The sequence below is a fragment of the Nyctibius grandis genome, chromosome 6, assembly GCF_013368605.1.
Source record: "Nyctibius grandis isolate bNycGra1 chromosome 6, bNycGra1.pri, whole genome shotgun sequence".
Lineage (NCBI taxonomy): Eukaryota > Metazoa > Chordata > Aves > Nyctibiiformes > Nyctibiidae > Nyctibius > Nyctibius grandis.
In genome coordinates this window covers 84,172,299-84,191,489 of record NC_090663.1, presented here as the reverse complement: position 1 = coordinate 84,191,489, position 19,191 = coordinate 84,172,299, and the positions used below count along the sequence as shown (strand labels likewise).

General features: G+C 44.7%; 1 protein-coding gene across 1 annotated transcript; it reads left to right on the top strand.

The window, feature by feature from the left end:
* Positions 1-1,091: 1,091 nt before the first annotated feature.
* LOC137665317 (uncharacterized) lies at positions 1,092-18,746 on the top strand. Its single transcript, XM_068404192.1, has 7 exons — positions 1,092-1,184; positions 6,154-6,270; positions 6,650-6,714; positions 17,288-17,399; positions 17,656-17,910; positions 18,259-18,337; positions 18,568-18,746. Exons 1-7 carry the CDS (start codon positions 1,092-1,094, stop codon positions 18,645-18,647), a joined length of 801 nt encoding a protein of 266 aa, XP_068260293.1. The 3' UTR covers positions 18,648-18,746.
* Positions 18,747-19,191: the final 445 nt, after the last annotated feature.

Genomic DNA, 19,191 nt, shown 5'->3' with positions numbered 1-19,191 from the left:
GTACGAAAAAGAAAAGTGAGCTTTCAGCACTTCGTCTATTGAAAATGCCTTCAGCAGCATGGTGTAATTTGGGCTAGACAGTCATTTAGCTTTCATTCGCTGGTCAACAAGTTTGCTTTTAAAAACCTTGACAGCAGAGGCAGGCAGGCACTCGTGTCTGTTTACGGCATTCTTCTCAGTGATGGTTCCCAGGCTGGCAGGGGAGCAGGGCAGAGCGCCTGGCGTTCCTGCTTGTCTTCTCTTCCCAACCAAACGTCGCTCCAGGCTACCGAGGAGCTTCAGCCATTAATATTGGTTTCCCTACCAGGCGTTTATGTAAACTGACAGCTCTGGCAGCAGACGTGACTTCTGCGTAGTCATCAGTGATTGCTTCTAAAATTTCATTACAGCGTAGAACACGCCGACAGCGCTGTACTCGGATTTGACGTGGCGCGGTTTCATTTTTTTACATGTGAGCAGATAATCTCCTTTGTGCTGAGATACATTGCATATAGCCTGTGGAATAATTTATTGGCTTCTATAGCATCCAGGGACCTTATTTTTTTAAGAAAAATAATGCATTTATAAAATATGTGTTACTAGTATTATTATTTTTAATTTCCTCTTGGCAACTGAATTTTCTTCTCTGCTGCAGAGAATAATGAAATGAGATGGATTTGCTGGATTCTTACATCAAGATTTTGAATATTTACCATAACTGGATTACATTCTAGTTATGTGCAGAACTGACTGGAAAATAAACTGGCATCCTGGTTTGCATTCATTCTGCATCAGTGGTTCCCCTGTCAAAGCTGTTCAGTGTGGAAGATTTGGCCAAGAGCTGGGTTTGTGTATTGCCTGTTACTGCAGGCAAAAGCCTGAAGTATGTGTTGGCCCAAATCCCTGATGTATGTAAGGAATGACATATTGCTATGCAGAGAATAGGAATATTGGAATTAAAATATACTTAGTGTTCAGTCAGGGGGAGGGTTTGCACCGAGATAGCCAGGAGCCCTCATTTCTAGTGTGAAAATAGCTGCTGAATGGAGGGTGAGCTCAGTGTGGGATTTCCAGGTAGCTTCCTTACACTGCTCCTGCCCTACGAGGCAGAGATGTCGGGTTTGGCGGATGTGAACTGCTTGTGCTTTGTGACTGCACTGCCCCTTGACCAGGCAGCAGAAGAGCTTGCCGTTAGCAGTGTGCAGGTATGCTGAAACCTTCCCTTCCAAATGAAGGTGTGTGATCTGGGGGGACAAAAACTTTATCTTACTTTCTCTTTACACTTTTTCCTCCTCATGGATTTTGTTTATAGGTGTAGCTAACTATGGGCAACAGTACTCAGCGAAAGTTAAGAAACAAGTGATGGTGAGAAATAATAAAGGGATTGTATAAAGAGGGAGTGATTTCTTGATAAGGAAATTGCCATTTTAGAAAGTGACTATGATCAGGGGAGCTTTATAGTGGCATCTGTCCCTGCTGTTAACAGAGAAAATTAATGACATCAGCACTGGTGGGATGAAGAAGGGAGCTCTTCCCGGAGCCCTACTCCTGCATCGTTTCAAGCATACATTACAGGGTGCTCTGAGAGACAGGACACAACAGCAGTGGGAACTCAGCGCTGATTCCAAATAATAATTTATCTCCATACCTAAGAGAGCTTTCACAGGCATTAGGGACAGGGAGGCGCTCATTAAACTCTAGATGATGCCCAGGTTTTCTGCTGTTCAGATACATCTATCTTGTGTTAAGTAGAATAAGTTGAAAAATTTTTAAATTAGTCCTTCAGAAAGATCTTTCATCAAGAGGCAAAATAGATCTGAACTTTATTTTAAAAGTCAGCTTGTTATGTTTCAAATACTAAGAAGCTGCAAATGAACTATTGTTTGAATACAGTCAATGAGCAATTGCACATTTTTTTAACATGTTGTTTAATAATCATCTGTATAGGAGCTCTTAGCTCCACGCAAATAGCAAAAATGGTATCTGCATGCGGTCTTATAGTTAATTGTGTAGGTAGTACAGAGACAACGTATGATATTATTAGCGATATAATGAACATGTTATATTCATAAATGTCTAAAAGACTCAGGAGCTGAACAAATCAGTAAAACCTAAAAAAAAAAATCTGATAAATGGTATGGTAATGATGCTTTGATGTTATCTGATGGCCAAGTGACCACTTTGAGAGAACGTGAAGATCTCCGAAGTTCCTAATTGACAATGACAGATTGGTACTGATAAGATAAGCGTGATACCAATGGAAAACACATTGATGGACACACACAAAATCTGTGACATGCACAAGGGCACAGGAAGGGCTTCTTCTACTACCTTAAGTAGTAGAATGCTTCAGTGAGCTGAAAGAATACCTCTCATTGTTCTCATTTCTGCTCTTTGGGTTTTAGTTTTGTGGGTTTTTTTAAAATATATGGTAATTCTTTTATCCTTCCTATGTTATGTTTAATCTCATGGTATCGGTGTTCCAGCTGGTTTAAACAGAGAACATTCCTGTGCCCTGTCTCAGAGAGAAAATGCTATACATTTTTTAAACCTTTCCCATTATAAAATTTACCGTTAAATACCTGACCTATGCAGATAACCTGTACACAGATTAGTCTGGTATCAGGGTTTTTTGTTGCTATTGCTTTTATGCAATAAGCCGTGCATGAGCAGAATTTTACTTAGGCATTCTGATCCTCTTAATGTTCCCACTACAGCAGAATACTGCAAAGAAATAAAACCTATAAATCGCTAATTTCACTAGACTATCCCTTTACTTGAGGCTAAGTACTAGAATATGATCTTCCCGAGCCTGTGCCATTGCCAAGAGGTAACTGGGGTATGAATGTACCAAATAAAAGCAGTTCAAAGGTGTTCTAATGGTCTAGAAGTCTGGTCAAACTTTCTGTAGACACAATACAATTGCATATTGTTTTAATTATGTTTCAGTTGCATGCATAAAATCAGTCCTTCAAATTTGAAATGACTGCTGCTTTTGATTCATCACGTGGTGGCACATTTTAATTCTCCAAGAAGGTTAATAACTTCATGCAGTCATTGTTTAACTAATTCCTTAAACCCTGAATGCTTACACGAGCAAATATAGCGGCCTATATTTTCTTTTACTGAAATATATTACAGGAAATACCTTAGAGCCTACTTCATTAAATTTCATTGTAAAAAGCTGTATGCCTCAGAAAGAAATAATACTAATCTGTAATACTTGTTTTTAAAGGGACACCTAAATTCTTTTCTTGAAAAATTGCAGTCACTATCTCTCAACTTCATTAAAAACACCAGTAGGTGCTCCCATTCTGCTGGTGCTGAAGTCAGTGAAAACAGATTTCCCTTCCTCAAGGAGCAGTGTAATACCAGGATTAAAATAAAGCTCATTAAGAAAATGTTGATTCATCGGTATTTCCACCTCAAGTTAAGATAATGTGGAAGGTTGGATGTTTGCTATGAAATTATATGCACAGGAACATTTTCAAACCACTGTGTCCTCCAGATTTTACAGCTGTGAGATCCTGCAGCAGCTCCCAGTGGTTACACAACTTGGAGGGTGTTTTTAGGATAACCAAACCCCCACAATGCCACTCCGTAGTCTGGGTAAAACAAAAATCCCCTGCATTTCCAAGAATTAGATGAGTATATTTTTATTTTGAGTATACAAAGATGGAACTGCATAAAGATAGAGCCTGGATCCAAACCGGACTCCATGGAGTCGCACAGGTGTTCATGAAATGCTGTGTCGTTTGAAGGGGTTCTGTGGGTTCGTAATGAACATAATTGCTTTCAGCGTTGGTGGTTAGGCTTGATTCTTTTGCTGTAGTTGGTTTAGTAAAATTCTGTCACTGATGATGCTGGGTGATCTGCCCCAGTGACAATGTATTGATTTTCTGAAAAGTCCATTTTAGGAAATGTTCTTACACTGTGTTTTTACATGTGTTTGCTTATAATAGATACGTAAAAATGTTTCGCTTTCCCCTCTGTCAGTCTAGTCCAGTATTATACAGTATTGCTAATGGATATAGAATTCTTCCTGAAAATACTTAACTTCAGAGTGTGTAAGGAATTTAAGTTTTGTCATTTTGTTACTATGAAAAAAAATACAGATTTTCTTTCAAAAAAGGAAAAAAATAACTTTTAAGCAAGTCTTTCTGAGCTGCATCGGGAGAGTTTCCATTTTAGCAGTTGTAGACGCAGGCATTTGGTCTCTCTGCTCTGCAAAGCAAGTCAGCAGCTGGGTACATTTTAATCAATAAAAAGGCTGCAGAGAACTGTCTGTTTGTAATATGATCATACATATACATATATATATATATGACCGTAAAATTATTCTTATTCTTTGGAAAGGATGGGAGTAGAGGGATAGGTTGATATTTGCTCATGGTATTACTGTAAGTGAATTTCCACTTAGTTGGCAAACATTATTATTGTGGAAATTATTGCAATTATTTTATTTGCTTGGTAAGTAGTTTGCTGGGTGGGAGTGCTTGCTTGGACTTCAAAGAAGCCCCACTGGTTTTGCTTTGCTTTTCCCTATAAATAAGTCCTACACGCAAGCTTTGAAAATGTAAGCTCCTAAACTTTCATGTTGGTAAATCCTGGTTTATGCTGACACTAGGGCAGGATTTTGCTTCTCTCTCTGCTGTTGATGACATTACAAGATTATTGCAAGGGAGGACCTGGGCACAGGAGCTCGTCAGCCTGGCAGGGAACAGGACAGCCGCGTGTACAGGGCACAGCCAGTAAGGGACTTCCTTGAAAGCCCAATTAAAAAAGCTGCTTGCTTACCTAACGTGTGCTTTCCCTTTGCCTCCAGTGGATGCTGTGCAATATAAACAAATGATAGTATGTCCCTGAAACTGTCTGAGCAGAGGAGAACACACAGAATAGCAATGATGGTTATTGTACAAAAGATCATTAAAGCAATTACTAATGCACTCTGTGCTTAATTAATATTTCAATGTAAATATCTACCACTGGTTCTCCCAGGCAGTGGCAATCAGAAGCACCCTGAAACTGTATGACGCGCACTGTTCAGTACTTCTTTTTTTGTGAAGTTTAATTTGATCTCATTATTTATGTGACTTTTGAAAATAAGCTTTATATTTTGCTGCTTAAAGAAAATGAAGAGTGTAATAAAAAGCTGGGGGTGAAGAGCAGTGGCTACCTCTGTTGAAGGAAGAGCTATTGAAACTGGATATTGGGCAAATCCTCTTAGTAATAAGGGCAGGTGGATCAATTTTTAAAGGGCTGGGAATGAACACTCCGTCTCTCTAACCCTTGAAAGCTGGGTCTGCATACCTTAGCTGAATAGAGATCCTACTTTAGCCTAAAAGTTTTTAGATTTGACGGAAGAATTACTGTATGACATTTTCTGGCCTCTGTTATATGGAAGGTCAAATCTGTCGATCACGCTGATCCCTTTGGGTCTTAAAATCTTTAAATCTATTGCAAAGAAGCTCGCTGCCAATTAACTCTTGTGCTTGGGGTACAGATCTTCAGTTGAGAGCTTCACATGCCTGTGCTGATTTACCTTCAATTCCTGGCAGAAGTTGAGAATGACGTTTAATTGCTTCCTAACGGCACGGGACTGTTTTTCATATCATTCATATTTTTTCATTACAACTTCTGGGTTCATAGTTTTCATCTTAATTATTTGCTGTAAGACTTTATTTTAGTTCTGTATCCTTTCAGCTTACAGGATAGTGAACAAGGCATGTGGACATTCATGCTCAACTCATCCCTAGGCATTAGGATTAAAACTAAATGAAGTTATTTTGTTTATTTGCCTTTTTAGTCTGTATTGGGTACTACTATTAATACTAGGGTTTTTTTTTCTTAGTGTTTTTTTTTTGTTTGTTTCCTAGTGCCTTTAATATATCATGCTTTTTATATTGTTGAACCCCTTTGTCCGTTAGCAGTCGTGCAGCTTCCTGATGAATTGGGATGAGCTTGCTGATTCAGCCGGCAGAAGGAAGAGAAGATTCATGTTTGGCGGTAGCATGGAGTTATGTTGGCTTAAGATGGGAATGACCTAACATTTGTCATCTATTGTTTATTCTCTTGTCCTCTGCTGAACGAGGAGATCTTCTTGCGGATGGCTCGATTGGAGGTTTTAATGTTTGCGTCACCGTGTATTTATGGAGTTGTTTTGCTCTTTGTAAGGCAGGTAGTGAGGTTTATGCAATGATCCTTGGAGATGTTGCATCTTCAGCTAGGAGTTTTTCACAGGAGGGGAAAGAGGTGACAGAGTTTACTGCCAGCTTCATCCTGGAGCCCTTGGTACGAGCCGTGGCCCCAAACTGTGGAGCAATTGCCTAACAAGGATCAAGAGCACAAACATCTGCTCTGAAACTGCGTGGGAAGTCGATGTGGGGAAAGGAGAAAACCTCCCAAGTGGTCAAAAATAGAAAAACTACAACTTATGCAGCATATGTAAGTGCGTGGGTAATGTTCACTCTCCGGAGCAACAGAGACTATATTCATGGTCACGAGACCAAATTCAGGCCTTATGACTAACATTGCGATGCTGTTTTACTGGTCATATGTAATAATACCTACCAAGTCATTACAGGCCAGTGAATTACATACACAAACATCCTTCCAAGCATCCCAGTGTTATAATTAAGGATGAAGACTTTTTTTTTTTTTTTTTGCGTAGATGTTTTGTGAGAATTGGGTCAGTCCGGAACACCAAACCAGCAAAGGATTACTTCAGATGATAAGGTAAGAGTGAAACTTCTCTGAAGAAGCAGCAGGAATCTTCTTGGCTGAAAGTACAAAACAAGGTAAATACCACGTTCCCTTTTGGGTCAGCTGCCTGTGCACACTTCTGCCAGGACTGGTTCTAACGTTTATCCATACTGCACAATTTAGGATCATACAGCTTTTTTTTTCCTTTTTTTTTTTTTTAACCTTGCTGTTCAAGATAAGCTGTAGCAAAATGGGGTAGCGTTTTGATTGCTGTAATCGTACCCACCACACTTAAACATTCTGAAGTGCTCTTCATCTCCTAATTTTCGGCTATCAGTAGCGTTTATGACCCACTTTGCTCACTCTTGAAATCACAGCTTCTGAAACAGAGGGCCCTCAGAGGTTGTCAGCAGCCTTTTTAAACTGTGAACTCCTGTTATTCAGCATCTCAATAATTTTTTTTTTGCCTCTTCCTTTGGGGGAGAAGAAGAGAGGAAGCTGTTTTGGATCATGACTGCTTCTTGTTCTTTCCAGGTTATTCTTATTAAAAGAGATGCTAGAATTTTAAGGATAACATTAAAAAAAAAACAGAAAATTATTCAGCTGATTCCTTCTTTAGTTTAATGGGCACTAACTATTAATTGCTTTTGAAAAATCTAAACTATTCAATGGGTTTTTTTCCTTTCTTCCTTTGTCAAGTGTCTTATCAACAAATTTAATTAAACTGACCACAAAAGAACCCAGAAATAGGAATACAAAAGACATTGGATTTTTTGACAGATATGAATGTGTTAATTAGCCTTCAAATCAACCACGTTAAAAAATTGAGTCTTTAGTACACATCTCTATTGCTTTCTATTAAAACTAAAGAATTAGAAAAATGCAAGATGTCAAAGAATAGATAATAAAGCTTTCAGCATATTGAAACAATATTGGTAAATCTTACTAATATGCTGTTTATAAAAAAAGAAATACAGTGCTGAAATTATAATGAGAACCTGCATTGTGGAATCTGCCTCTAGTTGTGGGAACAAGGCAATTTATACTATTTTCTAGAACTATTTAAATTGTTCCTTTTGTGTCGTATGGTTTTGCACTAGCATTTTTTTTCAAGTTCTGTTTTTGTGGGTCTGCATTCTCCTTGTTTTCTTCTTTGAGAGCTGAGGATCATCTGAGTGAAAACCATTAACTTTCACATGGTTTTCAATCAAGACCTTTGTACAATGGCCAATTTCACAATGGCTTTAATGGAAAATATAGATTGCTTCATATTTGATTGAGACATCACCCCTGTGCTTGTTTTCTTTTTCTCCCCTCAGGTTATAAAGCTTTGCATGATTTTTCTCAGTCTGTCTTAGTCCAAGCATGGAAGTTGGACCATTGGGCTGCCTCTGATTATTTTTAAACTGCACTGAAAATTATTAATGTTATTTCTAGCGATGTACTTGCAGTTGATATCCTGAAAATTCAAATATTCAGTGGGAAATCCTGGCTCCATTGGAGTTAAGGAAAAATTCCCATTGAGTGAGCATTTTTTCCTATATATTTAGGCATGTAGGTCTAAGTATAATTAAACATGAGATCCTGATTTGTCTCCAGCTCATCTTTAATAGAAATACTGATAATCTTTAATAGAAATAGTAACTGTAGCTGTTACAGCTGATATTTTACAAACTGTTAGTTTACTTCTCCCAGGGAGATTCTCCTGTATGGGATTTGCTCCTGAGTCAGTCCGATTGAAGTGAAAGCGACAGACCTGTTTGGTGATCTTATTTAAAGAACTGGGATGCCAAGTCCTTTTTCACTGGTGTCAGAGCCAATTTCTGCTGAGGCAGTAACAGCACGTGGAGCCAGCAGAGTTTCATAGAGCCTGGGTTATTACTGTCTTTTATTATTGCGTGCATTTTAAAAATATACTGTTCTGTAGCATCCAGGCACTGCAATATTTACCTATTAAACTAACAGTATTCAATATATGAGCAAGTGACAATATGGTTTTCATGGATGAGGTGGGTTTTTGCTGCAGAAGAGGTAATTTCTACTTGCTTCACTTACAGGTGTTGTCACTGCCTGAAAGGAAGAATACACAGAATAAAAAGGCAGTGCAGAGGCTGTATAGATACGATTTGTCTTCGGAAATGATTTTGCTGTTCTTTTGGGCTGCAAGGAAGTGTTGCTCTTTTCAAACACATAATCTAAAAGCATCTGGAAAAACAAAGGTAATGGACTCAAGAAAGTTTTTTTCAAATGTTCATCCTGAATATGACAAATATTTCTGACTGCATCATTGAGGCCTTATATAAAAATGGAAACTCTATTTGATTTGTGTATAGCTTTGCTTTCAGAGCGCTATTTCCAAGGAGTCCTAAGGCAGTAATGGGCACGGCTGGTGATGGGAGTGATCTGTTTCACCCGCCATGAGTTTTTGGAATGTAGTATTTGTGTGTAATTTATAAAAGTATGGGTTTTCCTCACTGCAGATGTGTCTCAGCTTCAGCAGATCTAATACACAATTACACTTTGCAGCCTACCCACACCTAAACACAGAGTTTGCATGTCACGTAGATTCAAAAGAAGGGAAATAGAAATTATTGTCTACATAAAAGAGGAAAAGAGAGTCTAATATGGCCCAGGGGTTGTCCTTATTTTACAGGAGGCTCTTTTTGTGATTCTTTTGCTTCATTTTGACCTCCTGTGTTGTTGGCTTTTTTCATTTCCCCAGTGAAAATCTGGTGTCACAAATGCATTCAGAGTGTACACAAACCCTAAGAGAAAAGAGCAGATTTATTTATTGAAAATCATAAGCATGTTACCTTTAGTGGCAGGGAAAATGTAACGGCAGAAAATTAATCAAGCCCCGTGTGTCCTGACTGCAAAGTGAATTTGTAGGCATACAGAGCATGATAAACACATAGACTCACTAGACAGCATTTTTAGTCTTCTGCTGGTTTATTTAATTATTTTCATTTAACCCTGTTTCAAAGATGGAAGTCTCTCAAGCTTCTCGAAGTGAGCATCTGGACAATACATGGATATCACAACTATGTCTCAATATCCAGCGGCTATTCCTGTGTAAATCAGGAATGGCTGCATGGCTGGAATACACTGAATTAACCTGGCACTCACCTAGAAATATTTCTGAATACTTTTAGTCAATTGCCATTTAATTTGGATAGTTGCTGATCCTTGCCATGGATCACTGATAAATCAAGATAGCAGGTAGAAAGGAATTTGAATTAATGGAAGTATGGAAACTGTCTGGAGCGGGGCAAAGGGAGCTCACTCTTTCTTCTCTGTCTTTACAGATTGAGTATTGGGTGGACTGGGGTAATAAAAAGCCTGGGTGTGTTTAGCATCCTTGAAAATGCCAGAAACAGAGTAACTGGGTGACTGGTGCAGACTGCAGATGGGGGTCTTTTGTCACTGCTCTCAGTGAATGAAATTCTTTTCCTTCTACATTCAAATCTAATGTAGACTTTTGGATTTCACCATAGACGGTTTCACCTTTGAGCTAAGCAGCAGCCTGAGTGGTAAGGTGTGTATAATTGGGGCAATTCATTCAAGTCCCCTTTAAAAGCAATGCATTATGCATGCACAAATTTTAAAAAGGACAATTATAAAGACACATCTTTAAAAGAATGTTTTTGTAGTGAATAAAACCAAAATTATTTCTTCATGTTCCTGTGCAAAGCGGGTGGCTACAAAGCATGTGTATAGATTTGTGGAGATACAATACAAAGGGGAAGATAATAATAACCTTTTTCTGTCACCAAAGAGTCTGCACAAAGATTCCATCAGCATTTTGCACAGTATGATAAAAAAATGCATTAAATCCTCAACATCAATGGAGGTTCAAAATTAAACAGAATCAAGCAGAATAAGGTACCCGTAAAGAAAAGAAATACCTAAATGATATTAAGGAAGCCAAGATAACTGCAAAATTAACACCACAATAGCTTATAGAGTCTGCTTCTCCTAACAAAAGACAATTTTTACCACCTAGCATCTCCATTCAGTCCTGGAAAGAAAAGGTAATTACATTCTGGAACAAACGAAATAGTAAAAGCATGGTTTTACGATAATAATTTAAAATGTGAAGTTAAGATACTTGAACTCTGACCTCTCAATAAAAAGAGAGACTCCCTGTCTCTGCTGACACCGCGATGTTGAATGATGCCAGAGGCAGTCTGAAGTTGAGAATAGGTCCCTGACTACATTTCTTGATTTATTATCATCCTCATATCTATGACTTGATGGGTATTCTTGGGGGAGATATTTGCAGGCTGCCTTGATGTGGGCAGAGCCCTTTGAGGCACGGCTGCACGCAGCATGGAGCAAGCCATCAGGATACGGTATGTCTCTGTGATGGCACCACTGGCCACAAAAGGCATGAAGGGATTTCCTGGTAAGTGGGATCCTTTCTGGAAAGACTCCCTTATCCCTTCCTGAAAATACAATTTGGAAGGTTTCTGCAGGGTGGATGTCGCATCTCAGACCCAGAGGTGGTCTGAAAGCTTTTTGCAGTAGGACAGTGCCTTTGCAGTTTATTGTGAGCTTCTTCCAGAGAGCAGAAGCTGATAGAGCCGGTCAGGGGTTTCGGTGTGAAAGCTCAATGCAAACAACTGTGTGCAGATTGCACTGTCAGCTCTTAAGTCATGAAAAGAAATCGGCCTGGGGGGCAGGCAGTGAAATGGAGGGAACACAACTCTTCTCGACAGGGCAGTCCATTAGTTTGCACAAAGGTCTCCCAAAGGGAGAATCCAGCAGCTCTGAAATTAAGCTAGAAAAATTCTTTATTAGCAACGGGTGGAGAGGCAGCCCTGAGAGGTCTCCTCCATGACAGAAATCCCCTGTACTGAGCTCATACCTGACCTAAGCAAACTCCTCCCATTGACTAGAGGTCTGTCCATGTGCTCCCTGTGTAGTTAGCACTGACGAGGTGGGTTTTGCTAAGACACACCATCCATCTGTAAGGGACAACAACCACAGGCTTAAAGCACTCACAAGCTGTACGCTACTCAGTCCAAAACAGAGTGGTGACTTAAGTCTGCTTTTAGCTTAAAATATCCATGAATCTCCAAAATCCAAACCCCAAAGATTTTGTGCTCAGCTACCGCTTCTCCATGGGAACCACATTCTGGGGACTTTTTCCCATGGAAGTCTCCTGCTTTGTATTTGTGGTTGAAGCCAGCTGACACAGAAATATTTTGGGGGTTGCTTTTTGTTATTTTGCCATTTACAGCTACACATTTGTCTTCAAAAGCAAAGGTTAGAGGCTTGTATTAATTAGAAATACTTCAAAAACATTTATCTTGGAGCTCTTCAAAAGCCAGAATAATAAAGAACAGGTGGTGAAAAGAATTGCAGAAAAGGATGTTAGGGAAGATGAGAACTATTTTAATTTTTTTTTAAGACTTATTTCTATTATCCACCTCTTACATATAAAGAAGTTTTAAATCAAGTAAATTAAACCTTAACACTGTTCACCTTTGAACACAGTGCATAGGTAGAAACGTCTCCTGAGGTCACCATGGTACTGCAGCAGCCCAGCAGGAGCCAATGTAATTTTGTTTAAATTCAAAACATGTTCTGACAACACGTGCCCATCTGCTAACCCTCTGGCTAAGAGTCAGGTCTGCAAAAGTAATATAAAGATGCAACTCCTGCCTTCTAGTATGATTTTTCACCCCTTCAGATGCCTCCAAGAGCTTTTCAACTGTCTGAAATAAGTTCTCTAACAACACAAGAAAATAGCCAACGAATGCAAGGGGGGAGAGAGGTAGATTAAAAGAAAGAGGGGGAAAGGCAGTCAAAGGGAGAAGGAGGATGGAGACAAGAAAAGCAGAAGGCAATGTGTTCTCGTTGAGTTTCGGGCAGGAGGCTCTGTTGCTGTTCATTTTGTTGTTGGAATATGGATAGGGGAAGGCTCTTGGGGAAAGGCCTGGAGTAGGACAAGGGCATTACTGAGTTGGGGGCTTGAAAGATAGTGATGCTGATTATTTTATCAATTAAGCATTAGAAATATTTAAATATTCTGATGTATCTTCAGGTGTTTTTGGCAGTTCTGCATTGTTTGCATCCATCATGAAAATAAAGGCAAAACCACCATGTGTTCTTGAGGATTGGTTCATGTGCCAAAAAAAGAGGGAGTCTCCTTCCTTTCTCCTTGTTTTGTGCTCATGCACTCATGTTACACCGTGATGAATTAATCACTTCTTACAGTGCTACAGGTCGACTGCATGAAATTGATTGAGTAAAATATTTCAGTGCCATAATTACCATACATTTCAAAAAAAGCTTTTCTGGGTATGATATAGTTCATGTCTATATGACCACAAGTAAGAGCAGCCAGGGTGGCTGGGCAGGGAAAGAAGCCGAGACACACACTGGGAGAAAGAGGTGTACCATGTAACTTTGGTTTTGCAAGTGCAAATTGCACCCCTAAGGAGTCAGTCTTTTTTAAGTGTTTGGGTTGCACTTTGTGGTGTTGGAGAACAAAAATTAAGAAGGAATTTCAAAGAATCATTTTGATAAAATGAATGTGTGGGAGCAAAGAGGATGGTAGGATTATAATTTGCAGCTTAAATAATTTTAATAATGAAATGCCAAATATGAAACTGTAAAGGCAGAAGAGGTTGTTTGTATGTTTTTGTTTTAGAAAGGATTTTTTTTCCCCCAGTTTGGACTACAGATGGGTCTCATGGGATTTGTTTTCAACCATAAGGGAGATATTCAGGCTTTCAGATTTCATTACTGCTTTCTTCATTATTGTGCCTTGAGGAGCTATAAATAACACATGGATAATTTGTGAATATGGCACATTCCAGGGGATGTGGGTATTTTAGTCAGGGCACCTTCTGACATTTGGTAATTGGTTTACAGATTTGTTATATAATTTCATGATTATTAAGCTGCTAAGAGGAAAAAAAAATCTAAATTTGTGACCTAAAATCTGCCCTCACAGAAAGCTCTAATACAGACATTATATTGGCATTAGCCTCAGTACTTAAGGACACAAATTATAGACTGCAGATACTTGGTGGCAGAACAGCATTACATCAGGAACACCAAGAGACTCTCCAGAAAATATTCATTATGGATTATCCATCCCCATCACTCTGCCATCTTTAGCATCCTCTCATTTTTTAAGATTCTGACTTTTACTTCAAGGATTTCCATCAGAAAAAATGCTGTTCCTTTGACTGCTGTTACCAGAAGCAAATCACCAAGTTGATTTTTGCCACCTGCAGATAGTTAAGACTTACAAAGGACAGCTGCTTTAACAGAAAAAAATCAATAGCTTTGTGATGATCATAGATCTACCTGGAAGTGTTTTATTTTTTACATTTCCATCCATAAGGAGTCTAAAATCTCAAAAATACATAAGTGTCCTCCATGAGCATACACAGAAGACCAATGAGAGCTCCTTTAAATGAAGCCACACTTCCTAACTCCTGTTCCAAACACAAAAGCAAACAAGATCCACGTTTCTAATGTAAGATGAGCTTGAGCACATTTCTCCTGAAGTTACCAGTTTGTTTTAGATGGTTCTGTGATTAACAGAAGGTGGTGTTTGGACAGGCCTGGGAAAGTAACCTCTGTCCTTACCCTTGGAAGCATAACACCAGGTACCTCACAATTCTCCCTACAGCAAGTCATGGTGCTCCCCACACCACAGGGATCAGCAGCTTTCCTGACAGTCTGCCTGCCAAAAAAAGCCCAGTTCCTCATTGTGAGTAAGAGTCCTGCTATTAACACAGAAAGCAGGAGGACTTTGCATGCTCATGGCTTACAGAAATGCTTCTTAAAGGAATTATTCCCCCTCCCCAACAGCATCTCTGCTCAGCACACAGCCCTGCCACAAGGAAGGCCATAACCACAGAGCTTTAACATACCCACACAGAATAACCTCCATGCCCAACTAAGACTGGAAATTGAAGCATAATAGGGGAAAGGCCTTAATTAAACCCCCCAGAAACCCTAAGTAAGAAGAAATTAAAACAGTCTTTACCTCATGAGCCTGTACACTGATAACCTGTGGGATGAAGGGCTCAATCCTTCCCACTACAGACACACAGAGAGCAAACACCCCTCAGCCCAGCCCCACCTGGCACCTGTTACTCAGCAGGTTGTTCACCTTAACACAGCTGCAACCCCGGTATTGAACAAGAGCTGAAGGAAGCCCCGCACCCCCACACGGAGGCCACCAGATCCGGTCACACACCTGCAGGAGCTCTCACACACCCACCAAACAGCTCCTGCCTCCCCACAACGGCCCTTATGTACTACCGCCCTGGATCGCGATTGGCAGTTTCCATGTGATGCTCGCAGCGCTGATTGGGCAGGGGGAGTCAGGCCCCGCCCCCTGCCCCACCCAGCAGCGGGGCCAGCACCGCTGCAGTACTGACTGCCGCCGTCAGGGGGCGCCACTACGGGACACCCTGGGCGGGACGGGGCGGTGGGAGCAGGTGAGGCTGGGGGGGGTTGTGGGGGGCGGCGAGGGGTCCCCGTTACTGTTGGGGGGTCCCTGGCTGCAGGGGGCGGCTCTTGCCGCACCCAGACCCTCAGGGCCCATCTCCAGGCGGCCTGGGGGCCCCGCCATGCCCCTGGCGAGCGCCAGGCCCGGCCAGGTGAGGGGGGACCGGGCCCAGTGAGGGCCGGGGGGTGTTTGGGCCCAGCTGCGGCTTGGGGAGGGGGTGTCTGGGCCCAGGTGGGGTCTGAGGGTGTGCCCGGGGCTGCGGGTGTTTGGGACTGACCACGTACAAAGCTGAGGCTCCCTTCGATTGCAAACCTGTCTGTTGGGTTCATTCCTGCCCTCACCCTCCCTTGTGGCAGGCTGACACCGGCTGTGGGTTGTTTCTGTCATCGGCTTTCTCTCACGTGCAGGATGGACACATCCATCTCCGAGGGATATGTGCCTTGTTCTGCCTCGGTCAGTACAAACCCGACTTCTCTGTTTCTTTCTGCTGCTACGCCGCTGCTTGAGGGCGAGGGTCACTCAGTTTTTATCAGCACTAACAGGGACTGGGCTTCCAGGCCCTCCGGGCAGCGCTGAAGTGACTTTCTCACAGTACCTCCCTCCCGCTACAGCGCTTGTTTTCTCTGCAAGCTCTCGCTGGCTCCCCCATTGCCCCCGTAGCAGACACAGGTTGTGCAGGGTAGCTGACTGCCCTGGGGTGTTACTCATGCTCTGGGGGGTTTGACTAGTGCGTCCTCAGGCCCGCTGGCCCAGAAAGGGGGCTTTGTCCAGCCAGCTTGCTCTGTTCGGAGAGAAGTGGGAGCTGGGGTTGATACCTGGCGGTTTAGTAAAAGCAAGCCTCCAAGTAGGCCCTAAAAGGCCTGTTCTGTGTAACCTTTAGACAGAATCAACTTTCCTTTCAGCTCTAATAATGGTACATTCTGAAGCTAACGGCATGTTTTGAAGACAGGGTCTGCTTCTGGGACTGATAACAGTTATAGTCATCACTGATTCTTGCTTGCGCTTAGTCTTAGAGAATCCAAGGTCTGTTAAATTCCTCACTAATTATAAAGAAGGGCCAGAGAGAAGCAAGACTGTGAACAACATCTTTGTAGTGTCTTAACTGACTTGATTGACAGCTCTGGTGCCAGGAGTAGAGATAAATCCTGTAAGAACCAGAACAGGATCTTCTCCTTCTGAGCGACCTGCACGTGTCAGCAGAAAGGCCTCAACCACACGTACGCAGAAGTGGGGTCACACAGCATCACTGAGGGGGGGTTACGACCTTCAGAGCCCACCCAAGACCCCTTCCCCGATTTAGTAAGCATGTTCAGAGACAATTACATAATATATTAGCATATGCATAAAGTTTCTTGGAATAGGTGGGCTTTACTCAGAATTGTATGAATATTCATTTTTCTATAATGTACGTAACGAGCGTGCTTTTATCCCTGGGTGTGTGTGCTAGGAGGAGAGATCTCCCATGCACCCAGGGCTGCTATAAACCAGTGTCGGCTTTCTAAACTATCATTTGGGTTAGCGAGTTTTCTCGGGTACTGTTTTCCGGTAACAGGGTCTCCTCTGCTCTCCACTCCCGAGTGTGTCACAGTGTCACATTTTGTCTTCCCCCCCCACCCCGCCGCTGTGTGTCAGCCCTTCTGCGAGCGGGGTGTGTGGACAATGGGTACCCAGACGCTGTGAGGTCTCTTTGCCACAGCCCCAGGGGTCCCCCCGGCGGGTTTGGAACACGGATCCCCGCCCCGGTTTTGCGTTCGCTGGCGAGGAGCGAGGCCCCGTCACACGAGGGGTTTGCACGGGCCGGGTCGGTGCTGAGGGACGCTGGCAGCCGGTGCGTGGCTGGGTCGCTGGGTGCCCTCACGCCTGTCACAGGAGCGAGGGGCCTGGCGGCGGTGGGGCGGGCAGGGGCTGGGGGCTGCTCTCCGCCTTCCCGCGGCCACCGCGGGGGTCGGAGCCCCTTTGGGAGCGGGGCCGGGGCCGGGGCGGTGCCGCCCGCGGTGCTGCGTTCCCTCCGCCAGGCGGCGACACTGCGGGGGGTCGCTTCCGCCCCGCCTCGCCATTGGCTGTTCCCCGGAGGCGTCGGCGTCGCTGATTGGTCGGCGCGGAGTGGGCCCCACCCCCGCGCGGCAGGTGCGTGACGACCCCCGAGACTTCAACAAGCCCCCGGGCGCAGTACCGCTCGCCGCCGCCAGGGGGCGCCTCCGCCGCGGCAGCAGCGCGCGGGACGGGGCGGCGGGAGCAGGTACCGGCGGCGGGGGGTCCCCGGTACTGGGGGGGTTCCCCGGCTGCGGGGGGGGCTCCTGCCGGGCCCGGGGCCCTCGGGGACCGTCTGCGGGCGGCCTGGGGGCCCCGCCGTGTCCCTGGCAAGCGCCGGGCCCGGCCGGGTGAGGGGGGAGCGGGCCCGGTGAGGGCCGGGGGTGGTTGGGCCCAGCAGTGAGCACGGGGTTTCTGCCGTGTCTGGGGTCTCCTCTGGGGGAGTTAACGTGTTTTTGGTGCAGGTTTTGTGGTCCCCGTGTGATGCCGGTGCTGCTGGGGTGGCCAAGAGCCCCAAAGGAGACATTTCACCCGGAGGGCGCTGGGCTGCACCCACTGCCAGCCCCGGACAGGCCAGTGGGGTTTGGGCTGCGCAGGCGGGGCGTTCCCTGGACACCAGGGCACGGTTTTGGCACCCAAACCCCCGGACTGGGGGGCTGATGGACTCTCGGAATTGCCTGGGGCTGTGCAAGGAGACGCTCGTTACAGCCCTCATCATGGTGAGTACCAGGAGGCAGGAGCAGAGCTGCCGAGAGCCGGGGGCACCTTAACTGCCTCCACCTGTCTCCTGGGGCTGGGCTGTGTCCACAGTTTCTTCTGGTTCTCAGCCTCAGCTGCCCGCAGTTACTTTGAGCAAAGGCTTTTGGTTCTTCCCTCAGAAGCCCAGGAGCTGCAGCTGGTTCCCAGCAGGGCTGGGGGGGTTCAGGTCTCCTGTGCTGCTGGGGGCAGCCAGGCTGGGACCAGAGCTGCTGTGGGGGTTCTGCGGGTCACCCCAACAAGAACAGCCTTTCTGCAGGAGTTCTGATGGGACCAAGGGTGCAATTAAATGCATTTTTGTTTCTTTTTAGTTAATGCAGTTTATTAGCTGGTGTATTCAAGCAGCTGTTTACCAGTCCCCTGTGTGTGCTTGCCAGCCACAGGTTACAGGTAAGACCTGAAGTTAAAACTTAAGTTTTGACTTTGCACAGCAGTTGTTGTATTTGTGCATTGATTTTTTACTCTGCTTTTCTTTCCCTCCCAGAAAATGGGGTATTTTATTGTCCCCTGTCCCTCTCCGAGCCCTTCCCATTGGGGTGCCTGACCCTGCAGTCTTCTCAGGGGAGCCCTGTGTTGGCTCTGTATGAAGCCATTGTTTTAATTAAAACCTTCTTTTTCAGCTCAAGACGTGCTGCGGTGGGAGCAGAGGCTGCTCCGGGGACCCGCACCGGCTCCTGCAGCCCCGTGGGTGAGGCGGTGAAGCCGGCCCGGCCGGGCACGGGGAGCGACGGCCGTGCCGGTGCCTCGGGAGGTGTTGGTGGCCCCGGCGGTGCTGACGCAAGGGGAAGGCTCGTCCCGGTGAGGTGAGTGCCCCGAGGCGGTGGTTTCTGCTGTCCCGGCCCCGTCTCTCCCTCCCCTCCCGCCTCGGCTGCGCAGTGCCGGGTCGCGGCTGCCGAGGGGCCGGGCAGAGCTGCCCGTGCCCGGGAGGCAGCAGGGTTTGCCGGGCAGCAGCTCGGGGCTCTCTGGGCCGGGCCGCTGCCGGGGGCTGATTGTGCCACGTCTCTCCCTGCGCAGGGACACACGGACGGACGGAGGAGCCCCAGCCAGGCCGGGAGCTGCCCACGGGGGGGTGCGGAGCCCCAGGAAGAAACTGACGCTGCCGCCTGCCCCGCTCCTGCCTGGGGACAGCCCGGTCTGCGCCCGCCCGGAGACGCTGCGGGGACTGCGCTGCTCCAGCCCGGCTGCAGCTCCAGGTGGGTTGGTTGGGCCCCGTTTGTTTGGGGTTCAGGTCAGTTTGGGCTCCC